This window comes from Trachypithecus francoisi, unplaced genomic scaffold, assembly GCF_009764315.1.
Source record: "Trachypithecus francoisi isolate TF-2019V2 unplaced genomic scaffold, Tfra_2.0 Lachesis_group13, whole genome shotgun sequence".
NCBI classification, from domain to species: Eukaryota; Metazoa; Chordata; class Mammalia; order Primates; family Cercopithecidae; genus Trachypithecus; species Trachypithecus francoisi.
The window spans coordinates 108,142,266-108,165,832 of NW_022681458.1; the positions used below are offsets into that span (position 1 = coordinate 108,142,266).

At 39.2% G+C, this 23,567-nt stretch overlaps 1 protein-coding gene and 1 long non-coding RNA gene across 19 annotated transcripts in view; both read right to left on the minus strand.

The window, feature by feature from the left end:
• R3HDM1 (R3H domain containing 1) overlaps positions 1 to 23,567 on the minus strand; it is a 198,964-nt gene that overhangs the window by 39,682 nt on the left and 135,715 nt on the right. For all 18 annotated transcript variants that reach the window (XM_033231669.1, XM_033231661.1, XM_033231657.1 and 15 more), the window contains 2 exons: positions 10,479 to 10,633; positions 5,722 to 5,873 (listed from right to left, as the gene is read on the minus strand). In XM_033231669.1, the coding sequence (XP_033087560.1) occupies positions 5,722 to 5,873; positions 10,479 to 10,633 (307 nt within the window). The remainder of the gene's footprint in view (positions 1 to 5,721; positions 5,874 to 10,478; positions 10,634 to 23,567) is intronic.
• LOC117095076 lies at positions 17,370 to 21,951 on the minus strand. The gene is made up of 2 exons (XR_004441801.1): positions 20,247 to 21,951; positions 17,370 to 19,013 (listed from the first exon to the last, which is right to left on the minus strand). It is a non-coding gene; the product is annotated as an uncharacterized LOC117095076 (long non-coding RNA).

Below are 23,567 nucleotides of genomic sequence, written 5' to 3' on the forward strand. Positions count from 1 at the left end.
ATCAGGAAAAAAGTCACACTAAAAAGTACACATCTTACTACACTTAGTCTAACTGGGAGTAACAGCCAAAATAAAAATATTTGTTGCTTTAAGGATAAACTAATGATTCTGTATGGTTTCTTCCAGCTTTCATACTTGCTTTTTGGAGAAGTATCCACTCACAATGATCTGGAACAGAGCTCAGAACCAGGTAAGTGCTAAAGGCATGTGAACTATTAAAACGGATGTCACAAATCCCTCAAAGACACCATAACCATTTATCTTTTTTTGTTTGTTTTAAACATTAGAGCTACCCTTTTAATACATTTCAAGAGTACAACACAGTATGACTATAGGCAAAATGTAGTATAGCAGATCTCCAGAGTTCATTCATCTTGCATAAAAGAAATGTTATATCCACTGAAGAGTAACTCTCCACTTCCCCCTCCCTGCAGACCCTGGCAACGATCACTCTACTCTGCTTCTACAAGTTTGACTATTTTATTTTATGTATTTTTTGAGACAGTCTCACCCTGACGCCTAGGCACCTGTGAATGCTGGTTACCTGGGGATGGGGGGTGGAGTAGGGCATGATGATTACCTTTCCCTTTACACATCTCTGTATTGCTTCACTTATATTAACAGCATTATTTGTTTTGTAATTAAAAAAAATTGATGAAAAATTTATAAAGCATAGAGAGGTTACAGAAACAAAATAAAATTGAGGCCAACAGTTAATGACGTCTATGTACATATACACATGCGCAAGCTGACCTCTGACATTTAAGAAATATGTTCATTCAGTATAGATTTACCAAGCTCTGACTTTAATGCCAGGCCCTGTTCCAGGTGCTTGAGTATGTATGTATGTATGTATGTATGTATGTATATATGTATTTATTTATGAGACAGAGTATCACTCTGTTGCCCGGCCACCACACCCAGCTGGTGCTTCAGTAATCAGATCAACCCCTGCTTTTCATGTAAATATACTGAAATATGCAGGATAAAATGTAATTTATATAAGCCACTAAGTCTAGATTTCTGAATTGCTTCTATTCATTAGCCCTTGGGTGGTAATTCAACTGATTAATAAAAATTACCAATAGTTGACATTTTAAGTGATAGTTCCAAGTAAACTTGAAATATTATGGTGATTTGTCTATTAAATATTGCCCAGAAGCAGAAATGACATTTTCTGTGAAGAATGCTGCTATGTTTTAAAAAATTAATCAGTTAATTACGATTTTTTTTTTCACCCAAAGAGATCTTATGAATCCTGTGTTGTTGAGCTTTTTTTTTCTTTTTTTTGAGATGTGGTCTCACTCTGCTGCCCAGGCTGAAGTGCAGTGGCACGATCTCGGCTCACTACAACCTCCACCTCCCAGGTTCAAGTGATTCTCCTGCCTCAGCCTCCGAGTAGCTGGGATTACAGGCAACCACCACTGCGCCTGGCTAGTTTTTGTATTTTTAGTGGAGACAGGGTCTCATCATGTTGGCTAGGCTGGTCTCAAACTCCTGACTTCAAGTGATCCACCTGCCTTGGCCTCCCAAAGTGCAGGGATTACAGGTGTGAGCCACTGCAGCCGGTCAGAGATCTTTAATTATTTCTGTACATGACTTGACTTCCTACCAAGTAACTAGTCCAAAACGTACGAAGATAGAGTCTGAGAGAATACACATTCCCTGCTTCATGTACAACCCATTCAATTTCTCACATTGGCACTCTATACCTAGAACAGATCAATGCTAGTTTGTCACATGGTAACCAATCACTACTGTCAGCTTACACCTATCTTATTTCACGTTTATCTGCCTCATATGAGTCACAGCGCTAAGCTGTGGGTAATTCCAAAGACTTTTTTTTATTGTATTTTTTTGAGGCTGAGTCTCCTTCTGTTGCCCAGGCTGAAGTGCTGTGGTGCAATCTGAGCTCACTGCAACCTCTGTCTCCCAGGTTCAAGCAATTCTCCTGCCTCAGCCTCCCGAGTAGCTGGGATTACAGGTGCTTGCCACTATGCCTGGCTAATTTTTGTATTTTTAGTAGAGTTGAAGTTTCACCATGTCGGCCAGACTGGTCTTGAATTCCTGACCTCAACTGATCCACCCGCCTCAGCCTCCCAAAGTGCTGGGATTACAGGTGTGAGCCACCGTGCCCAGCACCAAAGACTTTTAATCAAGATTCACATTGGAGGTTGTTGGAGAATCTCATCTATCTTTTAATTTCTGTGCTCTAGGCTATCCCTCAGGCCAAGGCTAGCTCTTCAAATTTTTTATCTTCTTTGCAAAGCAGGCCCAGGGACTAAAACCAAGGATCCTTCCAAAGTGTACTCATCAGCACCCATTTGACAGCTTTTGGATTCTGCCCTTACCTTTAAAATAAGGCTCACTATAGAGGCAGGAACATAATTATGCTCTCTCACCTGTATCCACACTCTTATGGCCAGCTCTCTCACAAGTCAAGCACACAAAATCTTTTCTGTTTCAAGGGACTGACAAGTCTAACAAACATGAAAAAGTGTGAAAGCCTAAGCCGTCTTAAATAGGTTCTTATAGGCTTGATATCCTTCCCGCATGAAAGCCCTTCCTCCCAGTATGCAGGCCTACAAAGGATGACTTAGTACCCATCTCTCAGCCTCTGCCTCACACAGAAGTGATAACTTTGGTAGTAATCTTTGATAAATAAAAAATTAAACTTTGGTTCAAAAAGTAGATAATTCATGAATTTCCTCACTCCTCATTTCACCCTACTTTAGCACAGATTTCTGCCTCTGACAGTTTGGAAACTGAATTGGCCTTCTAGATCCCAAACTTAGATTTATCAGGGTAAAAAACTCAGATTCGGAGTATTTTTTCCTTATTTATAAGATTTAAACTCATACAACAAATGGGAAATTTAATGAAGTACATATTTCTATTTTCATTGTGTAGTGGTTTTGCCTCAAAGGAGCTGGGACTCAATAAGATATAAAATTGCAAGGTTGCCTGAGAGATTCACAATCAATGTGCCATTTAAAAAGCCTGGGCCAGGCTGGGCATGGTGGTTCACACCTGTAATCCCAGCACTTTGGGAGGTCTACACGGGCAGATAATTTGAGGTCAGGACTTTGAGACCAGTCTGGCCAACATGGTAAAACCCCATCTCTATTAAAAAAACAAACAAAAAAAATTAGTGGGGCATGGTGGCGCATACCTGTAATTCCAGATACTTGGGAGGCTGAGGCAGGAGAATCACCTGAACCCGGGATGCAGAGCGTGCAGTGAGCACAGCTTGCACCACTGCACTCCAGCCTGGGCAACAGAGTTAGACTCTGTCTTGGGCCTCCTCTGTCATGCACTGAAACACTGGCAGCCATAAAGATGGAAGGAGAGGGAAAATATGTGAGTTCCTCTTGGGGGAGGGTGAGTTCTGATAAACTCAGAACCAAGCCCCCCTTTTCTAGTGCAACAAAGTACGTCAATCCCTTCTCCACCCCCAAATCCCATCTGTAACCATAACTGAATAACAACTTATTTTTTTTTTTGCAACGGAGTTTCGCTCTTGTTGCCCAGGCTGGAGTGCAATGGCGCCATCTTGGCTCACTGTAACCTCTGCCTCAGCCTCCTGAGTAGCTGGGATTACAGGTGCCTACCAACATGCCTGGCTAATTTTTTTTTTTTTTTTGGAGACGGAATCTCGCTCTGTCGCCCAGGCTGGAGTGCAGTGGCACGATCTCTGCTCACTGCAAGCTCCGCCCCCCAGGTTCACGCCATTCTCCTGCCTCAGCCTCCCGTGTAGCTGGGACTACAGGCGCCCGCCACCACGCCCGGCTATTTTTTTTTTTTTTGTAGTTTTAGTAGAGACGGGGTTTCACTGTGTTAGCCAGGATGGTCTGGATCTCCTGACCTCGTGATCCGCCCGCCTTGGCCTTGCAAAGTGCTGGGATTACAGGCGTGAGCCACCGCGCCCGGCCTAATTTTTTGTATTTTTAGTAGAGACGGGGTTTCACCATGTTGGCTAGGCTGGTCTGGAACTCCTGACCTCCAGTGATCTACACGCCTCTGCCTCCCAAAGTGCTGGGATTACAGGTGTGAGTCACCGCCCCTGGCCTAAAAACCTCTTACAAGTTGATGGTAACTTAGGCCCCCATTCTTTAAAGGAGAACAGCTGCCCCTCTGGCAACCTCCCAGGTGAAACAGAGGGCTAACCTAATCAGCCTGCCAAACTTAACTGGCTTTGCTTGCTTTTAATCAATACTTTTAGCTAATCTTAAAACTCCCACTAGCAAGTCACGTGGCCAAGCAACATATAACTAAACTCCCACCATTTTCCTTACAGATAACATTTCTTACTGTGGTTAACTATATAACAGGTGTTTAAGGCTGTTTTTCAGGATCCAGGGGGCAACTCATGTCCAATCCAAGCTGGCTGAGATCACGAACCCTTCAACTAGGCCTGCACAGGTGCCCAGAGAGTAACCTTTTGGCATCAGAGGGCCTAAAACTCCACCTTCAGATCATGCTAACCCCATTTTCTCCACACACGTCCTATGAAGAACCATGTAGCTTGATTATGCTTGTGCAGAAACCCCAACTACCTCATCTTTCCAATCTGCCAATCACCTTTCCTACCCATCTATCACATTTTCTCACACTTTAGACCACCCTACTTTCTGTTCCGTAAGTACCCACAAGCCCTATTTTCAGAGGCAGATTTGAGATTTGTTCTCCCATCTTCTTTCACAAGCAGCCTTGTGAATAAAATCTTTTCTCTTTTGCAAAACCCACTGTCACAGTGATTGGCTTGCTATATGCAGGCAGCATGGACTTGGTTGGTAACACAGGGATGCCACGAGAATAAATGAACAATGGTTTGGTAATACATTCTGAACAATGAACTAAAGGGACTCAATTCAATGAAAGATTAGTATTTTCAAAACATGGCTTGTCAGAGACATTTCTGCTTATGGAATACTTCATAACTTGCTTTAATATAGAACTACTATCATTTACTTCTCTTATATGCCTTCCCTCCCCTTACTGATGAAAAATAAGCTTCCCAAAGCCTGAAATATCTCAGCAAGATATTTCACTGCTAAAGTTATACATAGGAAATACAATTTTTCCAGACCCCTATAAAAACCTTAAATATTACACTCCCATCTCCGAAGTCTATGGCCAACTGTTACTCCATTTGTGTGAGTAACAGAAGATTGGCCTAATTTTTGGGCACAAGAGAGATTTGACTTGCCTTTAGGTTTTATATGGACTGCTCGCCTTGTAATGATTTTACTGAAAGAAATATACATATATTTTTTAGAGACAGAAGTTCACTCTTGTTACCCAGGCTACAGTGTAACAGTGCAATCTTGGCTCACTACAACCTCTGCCTCCCAGGTTCAAACGATTCTCCTGCCTTAGCCTCCTGAGCAGTTGTGATTACAGGGGTACGCCACCTCGCCCAGCTAACTTTTGTTTTACTAGAAGAGACGGGGTTTCACCATGTTGGCTAGGCTGGTCTTAAAACACCTGACCTCAGGTGATCCACCAGCCTTGGCCTCCCAAAGTGCTGGGATTATAGGCATGAGCCACCATACCCGGCCGAAAGAAATATTTTAAAAAGTATATTGTATTATAGTTTTTTTCTATTCTACATTAGACAATGGTCTCAAGTAATGCCCCTTAGTCAACTTCAAAACTAGCAACAGACCATAATCCTGGTAAACAAGAAGCTGGAAGATTGGGTTACTTAGTCATACTCACCTTAAATTATTTTGTTGACCAGGTGGAATGACACTATAGTAAACAGGCATTCCCGTTGTGGGCACAGATCCTTGATTAGACTGATTAGGGAACATAACAGGCTGTTGATAAGTCTGATGGGGAATTCCTTGAGAACCTTGAGGCAGTGAAACCTAAAATTTGAAAGACAATTTCAAGAGAAAAAGGTTTTTTTTCAAAGGCTTGCAAATGTTTATGTTTTCAACCTCCATAAACTTTATTTTTTTTGAGATGAAGTCTTGCTCTGTTGCCCAGGCTGGAGTGTACTGGTGCAGTCTTATCTCACTGTAAACTCTGCCTCCTAGGTTGAAGCAATTCTCCTCCCTCAGCCTCCTGAGTAGCTGGGACTACAGGCATGTGCCACCATGCCCAGCTAATTTTTGTATTTAAACACCTGTTATATAGTAGAGATGGGGGTTTCACCACGTTGGTCAGGCTGGTCTCGAACTTCTGACCTCAAGTGATCTGCCCACCTTGGCTTCCCAAAGTGCTGGGATTACAGGCGTGAGCCACCGTGCCCAGCAGCCTCCATAAACTTTTAAAGCATGAGCAGTCAGAAATAAGCTAACACTGCCAACACGCTTTCCTGTCAGCCACAGCATTACCACTTTATTATGTTAGCTATTGCTTCTGGCTAGCATTTGTAAATGTACGTACTGTAGGCTGGACTCACTGAATTATGAAAAGGTTAAATTATGAAAAAGAAACTTTCCACATAAGGATGGGCATTTGATATAGAAAGAGTAACACAGTTTACCTCAGGTAGAACTAAGTAAAAATCAGGCAGGATGGCAGTGAGATGCAATGGATTAGAAAAAGTGAGAGCTTTGGAGCTTAAGGTACCTACATGTGATATCAGCCATCTATCTATGTGATATTGGACAAGTGACTATTCTGAGGCTCCTGAGCTTCTTATCAGAAAAAATGGAACCACCACCTCCATTACAAAGGAGGTATTATTTCTATTATGAGATAGCACAACTAAAGGATCTAGTATAGTAGGCATTCAGTAAAGAGTGTATCTTTCAATTCTGTTTTCTATATCATCTAAATGAAATCACATGAACACAATTCTGTATTGCCACTCTCTAGTTTCTACAGTTTCTAAGATGGAAACAACACAGGCATAAAAGGTTCTTAATTTACAAATGTACCACAATATTAGAGTTTGATTACACTGATTTTGTTAAATAAAGCCAATATATATTCAATGACCTGAAGGATCTTTATTTAAAAAAAAAAAAAGAAAGCCGGGCTGGGCGCGGTGGCTCACACCTATAATCCCAGCACTTTGGAAGGCTGAGGTGGGCAGACTGCCTGAGCTCAGGAGTTCGAGACCATCCTGAACAACATGGTGAAACCCTGTCTCTGCTAAAATACAAAAATTAGCCAGGAGTGGTGGTGTGTGCCTGTAATCCCAGTTACTCAGGAGGCTGAGGTACAAGAATTGCTTGAACCAAGAGGCAGAGGTTGCAGTGAGTCGAGATTGGGCCACTGCACTCTAGCCTAGGTGACAGAGTAAGACTCTGTCTCATAAAAAAAGCCAATATAACCACTATAACCGCTGATGATGATGACGTTAGTAATAGTAATGATAGGAGGGTTAACATTATTGGGTATTTACTGCCATGTTTTAAGTTCTAAGTGCTTTATGTGTATTATCTCATTAAGGCTTCTGAACAACCTAAGAAAGTATTTTTTAGTAGAGATGGCGTTTCACCATGTTGGCCAGGCTGGTCTCAAACTCCTGACGTCAGGTGATCCGCCCACCTCGGCCTCCCACAGTGCTGGGATTACAGGCTGTACCCAGCCTGTAATCCCAGCTGCACCCAGCTGGGATTGAACCACTGCACCCAGCCTGAAGGTACTTTTATCATCTATTTCATAGATGGGTAGATAGAGGGCATGAGTTTGAATCCTGACTTTCCCACTTATTAGCTATAAGACTTTAGATTAGTAAGTAGAAAAGTCAGAATTCAAACCCTGTGGCTCCAGAAACTCAGTTCTAGAATCACTTCACTGTTCTCTATACCTGGCTCTATGATTTAAAATTGGCCGGCTGCAGTGGCTCATGCCTGTAATCCCAGCACTTTGGGAGGCTGAGGAGGGTAGATCACTTGAGGTCAGGAGTTCCAGACCAGCCTGGCCAACATGGTGAAACACCGTCTCTACTAAAAACACAAAAATTAGCCAGTAATCCCAGCTACTTGGGAGGCTGAAGCAAGAGAATCACTTGAGCCTGGGAGGCAGAGGTTGTAGTGAGCCAAGATCATGCCACTGCACTCCAGCTTGGGTGACAGAACAAGACTCTGTCTCAAAAACAAAGAGAAGGAGGGAGGGAGGAAGGGGGAGAGAGAAGGAGAGAGAGAGAGCGAGATAGAGTGAGCAAGCGACCACTATTAGAGAAATGTACAGGCATAGAATACACTGGAGGGAAAGTCAGAGTTCAAATCCATATCCTCTGGCTCAGGAGGTGTAGGACAGATGACTTTTCTGGCTTACTTTTTAGATGACAGTTTATCACTACCCAGCTTGATTACCAAATGTAGTAGGAGTCATACTTTAAAGCAGATGACTATTATTGATAGCTGGCCAGAGCAATACTTCCTACAATCATTGAACCAATGTGAGAATTACATTAAATACAATGAGAACATAATGTTAAAATGTAAAAATGTATGCTGTAGAAATTATGACCACTACCTTAGCTCTGGAATGGTTTCAATACCCAGCCAATTTTTAAATAATTAGGCTGTAATTTGTTTAAAAATGACATTTCTCTTACTAGATGTAAGCCCCCAAAGATTAAGGGCAGATCTTATATGCTCAACTCTGTATTGGATTAGATAGTATAACCAGAGTCTTTCAGGAGGGAAGGCTTCTGGCTTGGTGCCAATCCTGTTTAATGCTTAACTATGGGGAAACAGACAAAGGGCAGGCTCATGTGCCTAGGCTCAAGGATGGAGGATAAGGGGTCAGAAGTATGGGGGATGTGAGAGAAAATGAAGATGGAAAACCCACTTTTCATGATGTATCTTTTCTTTCTTTTGTAGATGTGTTCTATGGTCAAGGGTCCTCAAAATTGGACATACACTTGGGGCTCAACAACATTTGACAATCTCACATTTCACACTTTAATTTCAACTTTCTGAAATTATATGGAATATGCTTGCACCTTTGCTTATACTCTTCTTCATTCTCAGAATGTCATCTTAACCAATTTATGCCCATCATTTTCTTTGAAGAGCTAAAGGTTTCTAACTTCCCAGAAGGCTTCAAATCAAGTCCTTAACCTGTTCATTGCTGTATTTCATGCTGATCCTCTCAGTTACTAATCTGTACACTATCACCAATCTGTTTACATGTGTTTAGATAAAATACATAAAATACGTGTATTTTATCTTCCCAACTAGGCTATTCCCCATCTTCCCAACTAGGCTATTCTCTCCTTGTTGAGACAAATGAAAGTGGTCTTTGGAGTTTTCTCTCTCTCTCTTTTCTTGTGACTGAGTCTCTCTCTGTCACCCAGCCCGGAATGCAGTGGCGCAATCGGAATGCAGGGGCGCAATCTCAGCTCACTGCAACCTTTGCCTCCTGGGTTCAAGTGATTCTCCTGCCTCAGCCTTCTGAGTAGCTGACATTACAGGTGCCTGCCACCACGCCTGGCTAATTTTTGTATTTTTCATAGAAATGGGGTTTCACTATGTTGGCCAGGATGGTCTCACACTCCTGACTTCAAGTGATCCAGCCACCTTGGCCTCCCAAAGTGCTAGGATTAACAGGCATGAGCCACCGCACCTGGTCCTGGCCTGGAGTTCTTAAAATCAGACTCAGCTATGAAAAACAATGAGGCTAATAAAATAAACCCTCTTGCAAGTTACTCCATAAAGATAAAGGAAGGTAAAACAAATTTTTGAAAAATGTGTCATATTATATTGAAGACATGTGCTTATTCATGAAATAATAGGTATTTCTGCTTTAGAACTATAAATTAAAATCTGTAACATTTTGTTTTTATTTCCAATTCTCCTGCCTCAGCCTCCTGAGTAGCTGGAATTATAGGCCCCGCCACCTTGCCCAGCTATTTTTTATATTTTTAGTAGAAACAGGTTTCACCATGTTGGCCAAGCTGACCTCGAACTCTTGACCTCAAGTAATCGGCCTGCCTATGCCTCTCAAAATGCTGGGATTACAGGTGTGAGTCATTGTGCCTGGCCTAAAATCTGTAACATTTTAAAATATGAGACATATCATTGCTTTTTGGAGCAATGGAGAGGAAGGAAAAACATCAGTCACAGCACAGGAAACTGCACATATTTTTCTATTCTATAACTACAGATTCAAGGTATATACTGTATCTCTATTTCAAATACCGACCGCCAACCTCTATTTTCCCTCCTATTTCTCTCTCCCAGCAATGAGGACTTTCTAAAGAGCTGAGGAATAGAATAAGACATTTGCTCATCTACCTGTATTGCTGGAAACATAAGACAATGCCAGACAATATTTACTTGCCAATACCCATGTGTTTCAGATCCTAAACATTAATAAATGAATAACGCAATAAAATGAGGATAAAACAAAGCTGCTATGACTAATAAAACTCTAAGACTATAAAGTTGTATATTACAGAAGTGTTTTTCCTGTATTAAAAGGAGAGCATAGAAGATGTATTGTAGTTGTGCACTTAATTTATTCAAAATCATCTCTACCCAAAGTACATAAAAGAGACAACGTACCTGATACGTTGGCACTGAAGTATAGGGGATGACCACTCCTTGAATCTGATTTCCAATGCTGTTGGGTTGGCCACTGACTAGGCTCTGACTCTGGGGTTGCTGAACGCCAACTATTCCTTGGTAGTTTTGCTGCTGGTTGGGTATAACTTGATAACCTGTAATGGCACAAGGAGTTAAATCCTGCTCTGAATTCATTTCATCTAATAAGATTTAAAAAAAAATTTAAGCAAGTACTTTTATGCTCTAAAATGCTAAAATTTTGATTACATGGTTAAATCCCTAAAACCACCTATTATGAAATAACATTTTAGCCCAAGTTACCTACATTCCCTCACTAAAATATATTGAAATAAAATCTGCCTACAAAGATTTCTTCTACAATTGCAAAGATTATAGAGTCACACACTTAGATAACATAGAACAATTATTATTCAGGGCATATTGCAATCTATTATGACAACTAGTTTCTCAGGACCAGGAGCTGCTACATAACATGAGCCCAGAGTAAATGGAAAATATGTAGGGCCCCTTGTTAAAAACAAAAACAAAAACAAACAAACAAACAACAAAAAAAAAACTATTAAGAATTTCAAGTTGGTAACAACAGAATATTAACACAAGCATGGGGCTCTATGCATCTGCAGAGGTTCCATTCCCATGAAACTGTTCCTGCTGGGGATTTAAAAAAAAAAGGCAGGGGAGAGAACCACTTTTGAATGTGTCAAAGACACAGACAAATGGAGTTATACAGTAATTTTTTAGATTATTTCTTCACTGTTTGATTAAGGTCACTTGACAGATCATTAAACAAACCAAGTAATCTGCTCAAGGTCACAAAGCAAACACCTAAACTGACTGTTGGTAATTTAAGTGGTAAGTTAAGTGCACAAATTTACTTTTATCAAGTAAACTTTTTTACTTAACAAGAATCTACGATGATAAGCTCTAAGTAGTGAATATGAATTGTATTTTGTCTCCTGATCCTAAAAGGATTCTTTGAGGTATACTAATTAGCTAAAGACTCATGTAATTTACTACATGCTACCCACAAAGTTTTTTTATTTTTATTTTTTAAAGAACTAGATAAAAATAATCATCTAGCTTCAGAGTATTGAAAAGTTTTTACAAAGATGAACTGAACTAGAACACCACCTATACAGACTTCAACAGCTAAAGTGCAATGAAATTGTTTCCCTGATAACACCATAAATACATTTTGTTATCAGTTTTCATTTACATCCTCACTAATTTCTAAAGCAACAGAAATGGCAATTTCAAGTATTGATAATAGACAGCAGCATCACTGTAGTTGTCTAGTAGGCTTAATAATTCTGCTCAAGGACCCAACAATTGAATACAATCTAGCATCCATCTTCTCTAAAAATTTAACTACAAAGTATATCCTGTAACAAAGCAACACATTAAAATTAAGAAACTAAAAATCTTGGCCAGGTGTGGTGGTTCACACCTATAATCCCAGCACTTTGGGAGATGGATGGATTGGGGGGATGGAGGTGGGTAAGCTCAGAAGTTCGAGACCAGCCTGGGCAACATGGCCAAATCTTGTCTCCACAAAAAAATACAAGATAGCGCCACTGCACTCTAGCCTAAGTGACAGCATAAGACCCTGTCTCAAAAAACAAACAAACAAAACCAACTAACCAAACAAAAAAAACCCCAAAACACAGGAAAAAAAACAAAACCAGAGTAAAAATTCAGTTTTAGTGAATCCCTTAACAGTGAAGGGTTTTTGTAAAATGATGTTATTTCTATGGCAACAGTACTTTATGGCCATGTTTCCAATGACTTCCTTCTCACCAATTTAACTTTGTACAAAAAAAATGTGTATTTTAGTTCTTATCTGTAATAAAGTGATTGATAATATGCTGTTTGCTAAACCTTTATTCCTTGTGAATTTCCTATACTACTTAAACTTATAGGAAGGTAAAGGCCGAGAACAGAATAAACTTCTTCCTTTTTAATCTAACAATTAACATTTCACACTATTTTCAGTTCATCAAATGACAAGTATTTCAAATTTACACCCCAAATTCCAAACACCATTAAAACATACAACGACAAATTTCCACCCTTAGAAAAATAACACAGGAATGGAAATGAAATGTGAACGTAAGACCTTTTTTTGTGTTGGAAATGCCACCTCAACATATACACACATTTACAGAAGCATCAGAATTTGGGTTCTGTATAGACTGGGATAATAACTTCTTAAAACAGACTTGGCAGAATTATAGTCTACTAAAATGAAAACAAACTGTATATATCTGGCAGAGTTCACTGTAATATAAGCTGACTTAAAATAATTTGACTTAAAACAGTCATATCCCCCTAAGAAACTAAAAATGTTATGCATATTACTTTTGTAGTCTATTCAAGAAATATTCAAGGTTGTAGGTTGCCTCGAAAGAAAGCTTTAAAAAACAAGGCCAATTTATGTGCAAATGTGCTTCTGATTTTTTTTTCTTTCTTTTTGTTTTCTGAGATGGAGTCTCACTCTGTTGCCCAGGTTGGAGTGCACTGGCACGATCTGGGCTCACTGCAGCCTCCACCTCCCGAGTTCAAGTGATTCTCCCGCCTCAGCCTCCCAAGCAGCTGGGATTACAAGCACATGCCATCACGCCCGGCTAATTTTTCTATTTTTACTGGAGATGGGGTTTCACCACATTGGCCAGACTGGTCTCCAACTCCTGACCACAGGTTATCCGCCTGTCTTGGCGTCCCCAAGTGTTGGGATTACAGGCGTTAGCCACAGTACCAGGTCTGATTCTTTTTACTTATCTAAATTTAACAATTTTTTGAGATTCGTCTTGGAAGCCTCCTGCTTAAAATTCTCTATTATGATAAAAGGTCTCAGACAAAAAATGCTTTCAATAAATACCTATAGAAGCCATGTCGTAGTGATTTAATGTGGGGTCAGTTGGACTCTACGTCATGGAATTTGTTTTTTTGCTTTGTTTTATTAGAGACAGGGTCTCACTGTTGTCAAGGCTGGAGTGCAGTGGCATGTTCACAGCTCACTGTACACTCGAGCTCTTGGGCTCAAAGGGTCCTCTCCACCTAGGCCTCCTGAGGAGCTAGGACTATGGGTGTGCACCACCATGCCTGGCTACATCATGAAAGCTCCATCAGTAAATTTCCAATGGTATCTTATTCTCTTTTTTTCTCAGATGCAGTCTCTATCGCTCAGGCTGGAGTGCAGTGGTGCAATCTTGGCTCACTGCAACCACCATCTACTGGGTTCAAGCAATTCTCTTGTCTCAGCCTCCCCAGTAGCTGGGACTACAGGCATGGACTGCCATGCCCGGCTAATTTTTGTATTTTTAGTAGAGATGGGGGTTTCACTATGTTGGCCAGGCTGGTCCTGAACTCCTGACTTCAGGTGATCCGCCCACCTCAGTCTCCCAAAGTGCTGGGATTACAGGCGTGAGCCACCATGACTGGCCTGGTATCTTATTCTTTAATGCAGCCTAATCTCCTTTAATATCCATGCCTACTAATTGCCACATACACACACACACAAACACACACACACACTCTTTACAAACACCACGCACATTTTGAAAATTTGACATGAAATATAAAACAGTTGATCTCAGCATCTGGTCATTTATTACAAAGGGTAGTAAAAAGGACATCATCTGGGTTAGATAAAGATAGATATGACATGGTCCCTATCTTTGAAATTAAGCATTTTTAGCCACCATACCATATGAGGATAGCAGTATAAATAGAGTCTTATGAAAACAAGAGGAAGAAATTAGTCCTGACTGATATTTATAGAGGTAGTGACATTTGGGCTTGGACTTAAAGGAAAAGCTCATTCCAGCAAAAATAAAAGGTTTGGAAAAAGTAAGACAGTTAATATGTTTGAGGAATGGGGAATAGTCAATAATGAATGAATATGGTATGTGAAATGATAAGTGGAAGACGAAGGTACAACAGAATACTGATGAAGAAGCAAAGGTTTTACACATAGAAGAGTGATGAGAACTACCAGGAAGTTCTAGATTTTAAAGATTGTGAAAATAGAAAAAACACTAACATCTCAGTACTTCATTCAGAAGTAGCATAAATAAGCCAGGGTTGAGTTTTTGAACACAGTGGAGCTATTAAAAATAATAATGCCAAGCACTTAAAAAAATACCTTCGCTAAGAATCTATCTTATTAATCCCTTCATGATTTTGTCCATTCTCTTTTGCCACATTTCATAAAACTCTGCAGGTAACATAAACGTTTTCTGATTAGTTGTTCTCTCATGGTTTGTGTAGGCTTTTTTTTTTTTTTTTTTTTTTGAGAGCGAGAGTCTTACTCTGTCCGCCAGGTTAGAGCGCAGTGGTGCCATCTTGGCTCAGCGCAACCTCCGCCTCCCGGGTTTAAGTGATTTTCACACCTCAGCCTGCCGAGTAGCTGGAATTACAGGCACGTGCCACCATGCCTAGCTAATTTTTGTATTTTTAGTACAGACAGGGTTTCGCCATGTTGGCCAGGATGGTTTCGAACTCGTGCCTTCAGGTTATCTGCCCGCCTCGGCCTCCCAAAGTGTTGGGATTATAGGCATGAGCCATGGCGCCCGGCTAAATTTTAAGGTAACATTGGGCCAGCGTGGTGGTTCACACCTATAATCCCAGCACTTTGGGAGGCTGAGGTGGGTAGATCACCTGACATAAGGAGTTAAACCAGCCTGACCAACATAGTGAAACCCCATCTCTACTACAAATACAAAATTAGCCAGGCGTGGTGGCGCAAGCCTGTAATCCCAGCTACTTGGGAGGCTGAGGCAGGAGAATCACTCGAACCTAGGAGGCAGAGGTTGCAGTGAGCTGAGATCGCGCCATTGAACTCCAGACTGCGCGACAAGAGCGAAACTCCATCTTAAAAAAATAAAAATAAAAATTAAAAACATTTTAAGGTAACATTGGTTTATAAGATTAAACACATTTAATCACCTTTTCATTAAAATGACACTCTCACGAATACAAATCACATCAGACTGGAATTTCTGGATCACTCATTAAGTCTGTCCTAGAAAACTGTACAGCAGCTAAATCACAGATTCCATGATTAGCCTCAAGGTGCTTAGGAAGAACTCAAATAAAGAACACAAACTGTTTAACTTTATATCTAGTATGTAAAGCTTGTAATGAAGGTATTATTTGAATATTTTATTTTTAATTAATTTACTTACTATTATTTTTTGAGATAGTCTTACTCTATCACCCAGGACAGAGTACAGTGGCGCGATCTCACCTCACTGCAACCTCCACCTCCTCGGTCAAGCGATTCTCCTGTCTCAGCCTCCTGAGTAGCTGGAATTACAGGTGTGTGCCACCTCACCTAGCTAATTTTTGTATCTTTAGTAGAGACAGGGTTTTGCCATGTTGCCCAGGCTGGTCTTGAACTCCTGAGCTCAAAGTGATCCGCCCTCGTTGGCCTCCCCAAGTGCTGGGATTATAGTGGTGTGCAATGGCACCTGGCCTGAATATTTTTAAAAACGTAGACTTAATATATTTTATAAAAACCTTATAGAGCATAAAAAAGATTTTTATAGAAAATTTGGAAAAAAATACAAAAATAGAAAAAGTCTGTATGGGAAAATAATCACTTACAGATACTCCCCATTTACATTTTTATATGTGACTAGCCTAATTTTTTATGCAGAGGGCAACATATATATTCATTTTCATTATTTACAGAAACGGGGTTATATGACACATACCAGTTCAAAATCTTTTTTCATATAATGCTTCCACATCTGATCAACAGAAATTTTACAATGTATGGGAAGAAAGTATTTAAGTAATTTTTTTCAAAACATATTTAGACCTCAAGTTTAACATCAAACAACTCAACTGATCTTTACTGTACTTTCAGGATGAAGGCATGGGTTGAGAAGCTCAAAGGACAAAAAACAAACATTTTAGAACAAATTATGTCAGCTTCCTGTGCCTGCTCTGGAATTCGGCCCCCAAATTCCTGTCTTTTCATTTAAAATATAATTTAAAATTATACTTTCATTTTAAATTTAAATTTTCACTTAAAATATAATTATCTTTAAAATTATATTTTCATTTTAAATTTAAATTTTCATTTAATATATAATTATCTTTGCTACAATGATACCACAGCTAATCTTTTGTTTTTTTTTTGAAACTGAGTCTTGCTTTGTTGCCCAGGCTGGAGTGCAGTGGTGCCATCTCGGCTTATGGCAACCTCAACCCCCTGGGTTCAAGTGCTTCTCTTGCCCAAGGAGCTGGGATTACAGGTGCATGCCAGCACACCCAGCTAATGTTTGTATATTTAATAGAGATGGGGTTTCACCATGTTGGCCAGGCTGGTCTTGAACTCCTGACACCAGGTGTTTGGACTGCCTCGGCCTCCAGAAGTGCTGGGATTACAGGGGTAAGCCAGTGCGCCCAGCCACACAAGCTAATCTTAATACCTAAGCCTCAAATGACATTTATTGAGTTTCAGGCACTATTATGAGTACTTAGGATATGTTAACTCATTTAGTGTTCACAGTCATATGAAATAGACACAATTATTATCCCTATTTTTCAGATGAGGAAACAAAAGGCACAGAGAGGTTCATACTTTGTTTATGGTCAACAGCTATCAAGTGTGTAGCTGGGAGCTGCACACAGCTGTCTGATTCTAAAATTTACTTTTCTGAGGAACACATATTGAAGAAGAAAAAAGTATTATAGTAATGTTGTTCAAACAAGCAGAACCCGGCCTTGTTTCATTTTCTGATGATTTTGGTTAATGAAGATTTTACTGTAGCTTAACATACCTAAGTCTCAAGATAAACAATTACAGGAAAACAGATAATTACTGGAAATAATGTCCATCAACAAGAAAACTTTTTGTTCATTTGAACTAAAGATTTATTGGTGAGTAAAAGCATTGTTATTCAAAATAGGAATCAGAGTGAAAATTTTTGAGTAGTTAGTCCAGATGGTAGCCATATGAACTTGGGGGCTTTAAAAAAGAGCACGTGTAAATGAGTATATGACTAGCACATAATGTCCTCTCTGTGGGAGGAACAGTCCTTCCCTTGGTTTGCCCACTATCCCCAAGATGCGTGGCTTACTATTAATGTATTTCAAAGTTACACTTCCTTGCCTTACTATAATTAGATTATATGCATAAATTGTATTAAACAATCAGGAAGGGCCACTGCACTCCAGTCTAGGCAAAACAGTGAGACTCTGTCTCTAAAATATTAAAACATAACAAAAGACAATTGGGAAGGATAAGAACTGGCTCAAATGGTGACACTATTTCAGGTTCCACATCCCACGGTTCTGTCTCTCAGCCTGAGTATTTCCATGTGAATCGCCAATGTTCCCTTTGGACTTTAGTTTTGCTGTTTTGCCTCGAAGGCTGCTTTTGCTCAAAATGTCTGTTGCCACATTCCAGATGAGTCTAGAGAAGATTTGTCTAGCAGCGTTTTCATAGATACTGGCTGTCTTCTCCACAAAGTCAGGCTGCTTTGCCAAGAAGTCAGACTTTACTCAGCAGGGCAATGCCAGCTTTAACCTGGACACATTTTGCGCAAGAAGAGCTGCTACGTTTTATGGGTGAAGTCTTGAAGTTCTGTGAAGCAATGGCTTTTTTCCATCCACTGAGTAGCATTTCATTTTTACATCCAAAGCAGGAAAACCCACCAGGTTTAAACTACACTGGATAGAAAGCCATCAGGGTCTGAGGAGCCGTTCTAAACTATCACAACTAAAATCATCATTTAACATCTGACGCTCAGTATGATCGGTACCCCAGGAGGGAAATTCTACTGGCATTAGGACAGGTATCTGAACGGTTTTTCCAGAAGTCATGATGAAATGTTTTATCACTCATTCTAATAATTATAACAAACATACAACATAGTAACTGGCTAAAAAGTATATAATTTTGAATTATATTCTCTAAAGAGCAGAACATTAAAGATTACTAAAAGATTATTGGTCTTTTTCTAATGCAGTGCTCAGCAGAAAAGTACTCAACAGGCATAACAGACTAGCATTTGTTCTAATTAAAAAGAAAATAAAACTGGGATCTACATTGGTTAAAATTACTATAATCACAAGCAAAACTAGAAATACTCAGCTGGAAAGCACTAAAAACAAAAAACCCCACATCATTCACCTAATCCAATCAAAGATAAGAATCTTACTTTTGCCTGTGTAAGACAAAATCATTAATAAAATAATTGTTAACATTAAAATAAAGGACGATTTAATTACAGGTATGCCTCACATTATGTACATTTGCTTAATAAAATTTACATCTTGAACTGTTCAAGTTGCTCATGAATTCCTCTGAACTTTTGTTTAAACAAAGAAATTTCAGACTGCTGGGCATGAACCGTTACAGAGTGACACCTAGAGAAGTGACATTGTAGTTTAGGTTCCTTGTCTAATTATTCAGACAAAAGCAAGACTGGTACAGAGTTCTGATAGTGTCAAAAGTATAGTTTGAAGACTGCCAAGTATGAGAAAGAAAAATCCAATGATCTGGAAAAGAGGGAGAAGGTTCACGATTAGGAAAGAGAAGTAGATTACTAGAGAATGAAAAGTATCAACAGGTTTCAAAAATGCTACAAGAAGAGTATTTCCAGTATCCCGACACCAAGTTGGCTACCACATAAATTATTCTTTCTCCATTAAAAAGTATATTTCAGTATATTAGAATTAAAAAAAATTCTTCCTGTGATACATCTGAATTTAACCTGGAAAGCAGAGGAAAACAGTATATATCTTTTATAGGAATTTATGTCAATATTGTGGGAAAGCCTCTATTTTGTAAAGTAAGAAATGCCAATAGTAAGTGATACCAAACAACAAAATAGATATCCAGATCTCAACATATATATATATATATATATATATATATACACATATATTTTAAACACTACCATTCTTCTGTGTTAAAGGACTGCACTGTTGCAATATTATGCCATTTCTTCCAGCACTTTCAGAGGAAAGCACAATCAATTCCGCAAGCTGAGAGAACTAGGACAATATAAATTGATAGTTCAGGCACTTCCCTGGAGGACTCCAAAGAATATTCTATTTTTAACTCTCTTTCACTTTAACTGAGAAGAGAGCAGGAAGGAAATGTAGTGCTCAGCAGAAAAGTATTGAACAGGCATTAACAGCTAATGTTATTTTATATAGGTGATCTGAACTAGCATTTGTTCTAAAGGAAGGCACTCTTAATAACACAGAAATAATCAGAAAAATTACCAAAAGAATTAAAGAACTGCTTAGAATACCCATGAATCTAAGGTTATTTCACTTAATAGTACCTATTAATTTTTTTTCCAGACTGTGCTTGTACAACAGAAGCACTGTGAAGGTCATTTTTTTTGTTTTGTTTTTTAAAAGATAAGCCATTTTACTAAAGCTAAATGTATTTGTAACTAGGCATCTACAAGACCAAATTGTTAAAACCTCAAGCTTATAATCTTGGGCTTCTGTCTGTGGCACTATTTCGGTAGGCGGGCAATTTCAACTAAAGCTAGCCCCATGGGTGTATTTGGAAGGAGATGCAGTTGCCATCACACTTGATTATCCCTTCTTATCTATCAACCCCTCTTCTCTCACTCCTGTTCCTGAAATAAACATTTACATAAACGAAAACAAATTCTAACAAAAACAGCCACACAGAGTTTATAGCTCACAGCTATTTAAAGAACTATTCCATGGAAGAGTCTATACAACTCAAGGAAATCTGTGGGTACTTACCAGATATATTTGGCTCCAGATTTCAGTGGCGGCAGGTTAATGGAGAAGGGAAAAGGGAAATAGGTGGATTGTAGGTATTATACAATGTCTGAATCTATGCTGAATCACACAATACATACTAAGAAATGCTCACAGAATCAATGAAAAAACAAGAATAGCCAGAGCCACTACCTAGCAATTTACAAATACAAAATTCCTAGTACTTGGATTGAAAGTTGTCAATAAAGAAATTGACTTTGTGCCTAGAGTCCCTATTTGACATAGCTGACTCTCCTATCAATAAGCCCCCTCATCTGCTTACCCAGTAGTGCTGATTTTTCCTGCTTGCCTTTTACACCCTCGTTACTCTTAAATTTGTGCCTTGAAATTCTGTCAACAATCTGCACACACTGAAGACTGTTTATCCTAACAAGTTTATTCCATAGTGTCGTTCATCAGGATCCTACCATAGTCTGCTGGTAACAGAGCTTAATCAACTTGGAACCATATGATTCTGGGTTATCTGGAAAGCTAAGACTAAGGATATAATGCAGTGATAATCTTTGAAGTTATCAAATGGTTGCAAAACTAAAAGTATAGTTTCACAGAATCATTTTGCTTCCCAAAGATATACAACATCATTGTTTGGAAAAAAAAATTAAATTATATCGTTGGTAAGAGCTGAGCCCAAGTAGCTTCAAATGCATTTAGGTGTATTAGGTCCGTCTGATGTCATGCTTTCATATATAACAACATCCCTAAAAAGTTGTGTAGCAGTAGGGAGAGATATACTTGACTTCTGCTAATGAGTTTGGTATGCTTAAAACATTAAGCTTTTTAGATAAGCTCAAAACCAAACTGAATTTGCCATCCAAATCTTACTTTGGAAAAGAAATAAGCAATAGCTCTCACAAATTTTTAATAGGTAAATTATATTAGGCCAAAGCTGTCACTTAAATTCAAATCCCTATTTCTGAGTATGATGCATGATTTAAAGGTATTACAATTAATGAAAAATATAAACAAATGTTAACACCTTCATACAGCATTAAAAAAAAGCAAAAAAGCAGTGGAAACCTGAGTAAAAAGAAGCCAGGAAGCAGCTGAAAAAGAGACCGGTTCACTGTGAGAAATGTAAACCTCTCAGACAGTGCTACGGCCCCGAATCCAACAGCTCAGGAACAAGGCCAATTATTGCAAAATATTAAATGTATATGGTGAAGCTACAAACTTTTCAGGAGTCATAACAACAGCTACACAGAAAAGAGCTAGGGCTTTGTAAACCTAAGATCTTCACTATAATTACTACCTGCAGAAAAAGTTTCTCTATAGTATACCAAACTGCTTATATGCAGTGTATTTTATAGTATTCAAAACATACATTTTATGATAAAGGTTTAAAGTAATAAATATTAGTGCAACTGTTAATCTGATCTTTTGAAATAGTTGCTTTTATTGACTCGTTATTGACAGTTGGTTGCCAAGCTGTTACAAACCAATTCTCTATTATTCTACCTTTCTGAACTAGAAATGACTCATATGAGACACAAAGAATCGTGGAGTTTTAGAGTACACAGAGGCTTCAACAGACAATACAGTAAAACTTCCATACTTTGCAAATGAGTCCAACTGAAACTCAGTGGCTTTTTTTTTTTTTTTTTTGAGACGGAGTCTTGCTCTGTCTCTCAGGCTGGAGTGCAGTGGCGCGATCTACGCTCACTGCAAGCTCCGTGGCCTCCCAGGTTCACGTCATTCTTCCGCCTCAGCCTCCCAAGAAGCTGGGACTACAGGCGCCTGCCACCACGCCCGGCTAATTTTTTTGTATTTTTAGTAGAGACGGGGTTTCACCGTGTTCACCAGGATGGTCTCGATCTCCTGACCTCGTGATCCGCCCGCCTCGGCCTCCCAAAGTGCTGGGATTACAGGCATGAGCCACTGCGCCCGGCCAGAAACTCAGTGGCTTTAAGTGATATGCCTAACAACCACTTAAAAATGACTAAGGGCCATCAGGATTCTGACTTTTATTTTGTTGTTCTTTCCATTATACAGTGCATTGCCCAGAAAGTCTTATGTGTGTAGCCAGGGTCTCTTCTGTTTCTGTTGATAGGGGTTTACTCAACCTTGTTTTGAATGAACAGTCCAGTAGCTTCATATTCGTAACAAAAGACTAGTACATTCATTTCCCCAGCAGTAATGTTAGTCCTGATTTCAGCTGGGGTCCACTGGCACACATGGGTAAAAGACCTAGAGCATTTTATCCTTGAGATATTTACCCAACCTCCTCCCTACCCGCCAAAGGAAAAATAATAAAAGATTCTGTATTTCTTCTGCCCATACCCTATCTGGTCTAAAAATACTTTGCTCAGTTGGGTTTGTTAATTGAGGGCAAAATTTCTTTGAGTTCAAATATTAACATTTAAACATTACTTGTGCCATAGTGAAAAAAAAAAGGAAAAAATCACGCCAAATCTACTAGTGTTTTCATTATTTGGTTGAATAGTTTCACTCTTTTATGTAATTAAAAAAAAAAACATGCTTCTTGACACTTTGTGGGGTAAGCAAGTGTTGTTTGACAAGACATAAAAATGTTACATATGAAAAATTATTTCTCATTTTTAATCAGATTGGGATAGTAGAATGTAGAGATGTAAGAAAATAAAAGCCAAAAGGATTCTCAGAGTATGTTTCCATATAAAAATGTAAATTATGAGACAGTAATTGCTATATATCTGTTAAAAAAACCCAAAAACAATAAACTGTCTTGTTAATTTCCCAGTACATTTTACTTTTCTACACTAGGGCACATACAAACATAAACGCACACTTTTCTGTTAATTTTTTTTTTATTTTGAGACTGAGTCTCACTCTGTTGCCCAGGCTGGAGTGCAGTGGTGCCATCTCGGCTCACTGGAACCTCCACCTCCCAGGTTCAAATGATTCTTCTGCCTCAGCCTCCCAAGTAGCTGGGATTACAGGTGTGCGCCACCACGCCCGGCTAATTTTTTTTTTCTTGTATTTTTAAAGCAGACACAGGGTTGCACAATGTTGGCCAGGCTGGTCTCAAACTCCTGACCTCAGATGATCCACCCGCCTCAGCCTCCCAGAGTGGTGGGATTACAGGTGTTAGTCACCACGCCTAGTCTTCTGCAAGTTTTGACATAAAAATTAACGATGAGCTAACTACAAAAAAGTCTTTAGATTACGACTTTTAAAAAAGAGTTTATTCAAATCCCCACTAATTCTATGAAAAGGTTCAATACAATTACCAACACAATAGTTGGCACTGGTACTGCTGAACTCTTCTTTAAAGGAAAATTATCTATGATACTTATTAGCATAACA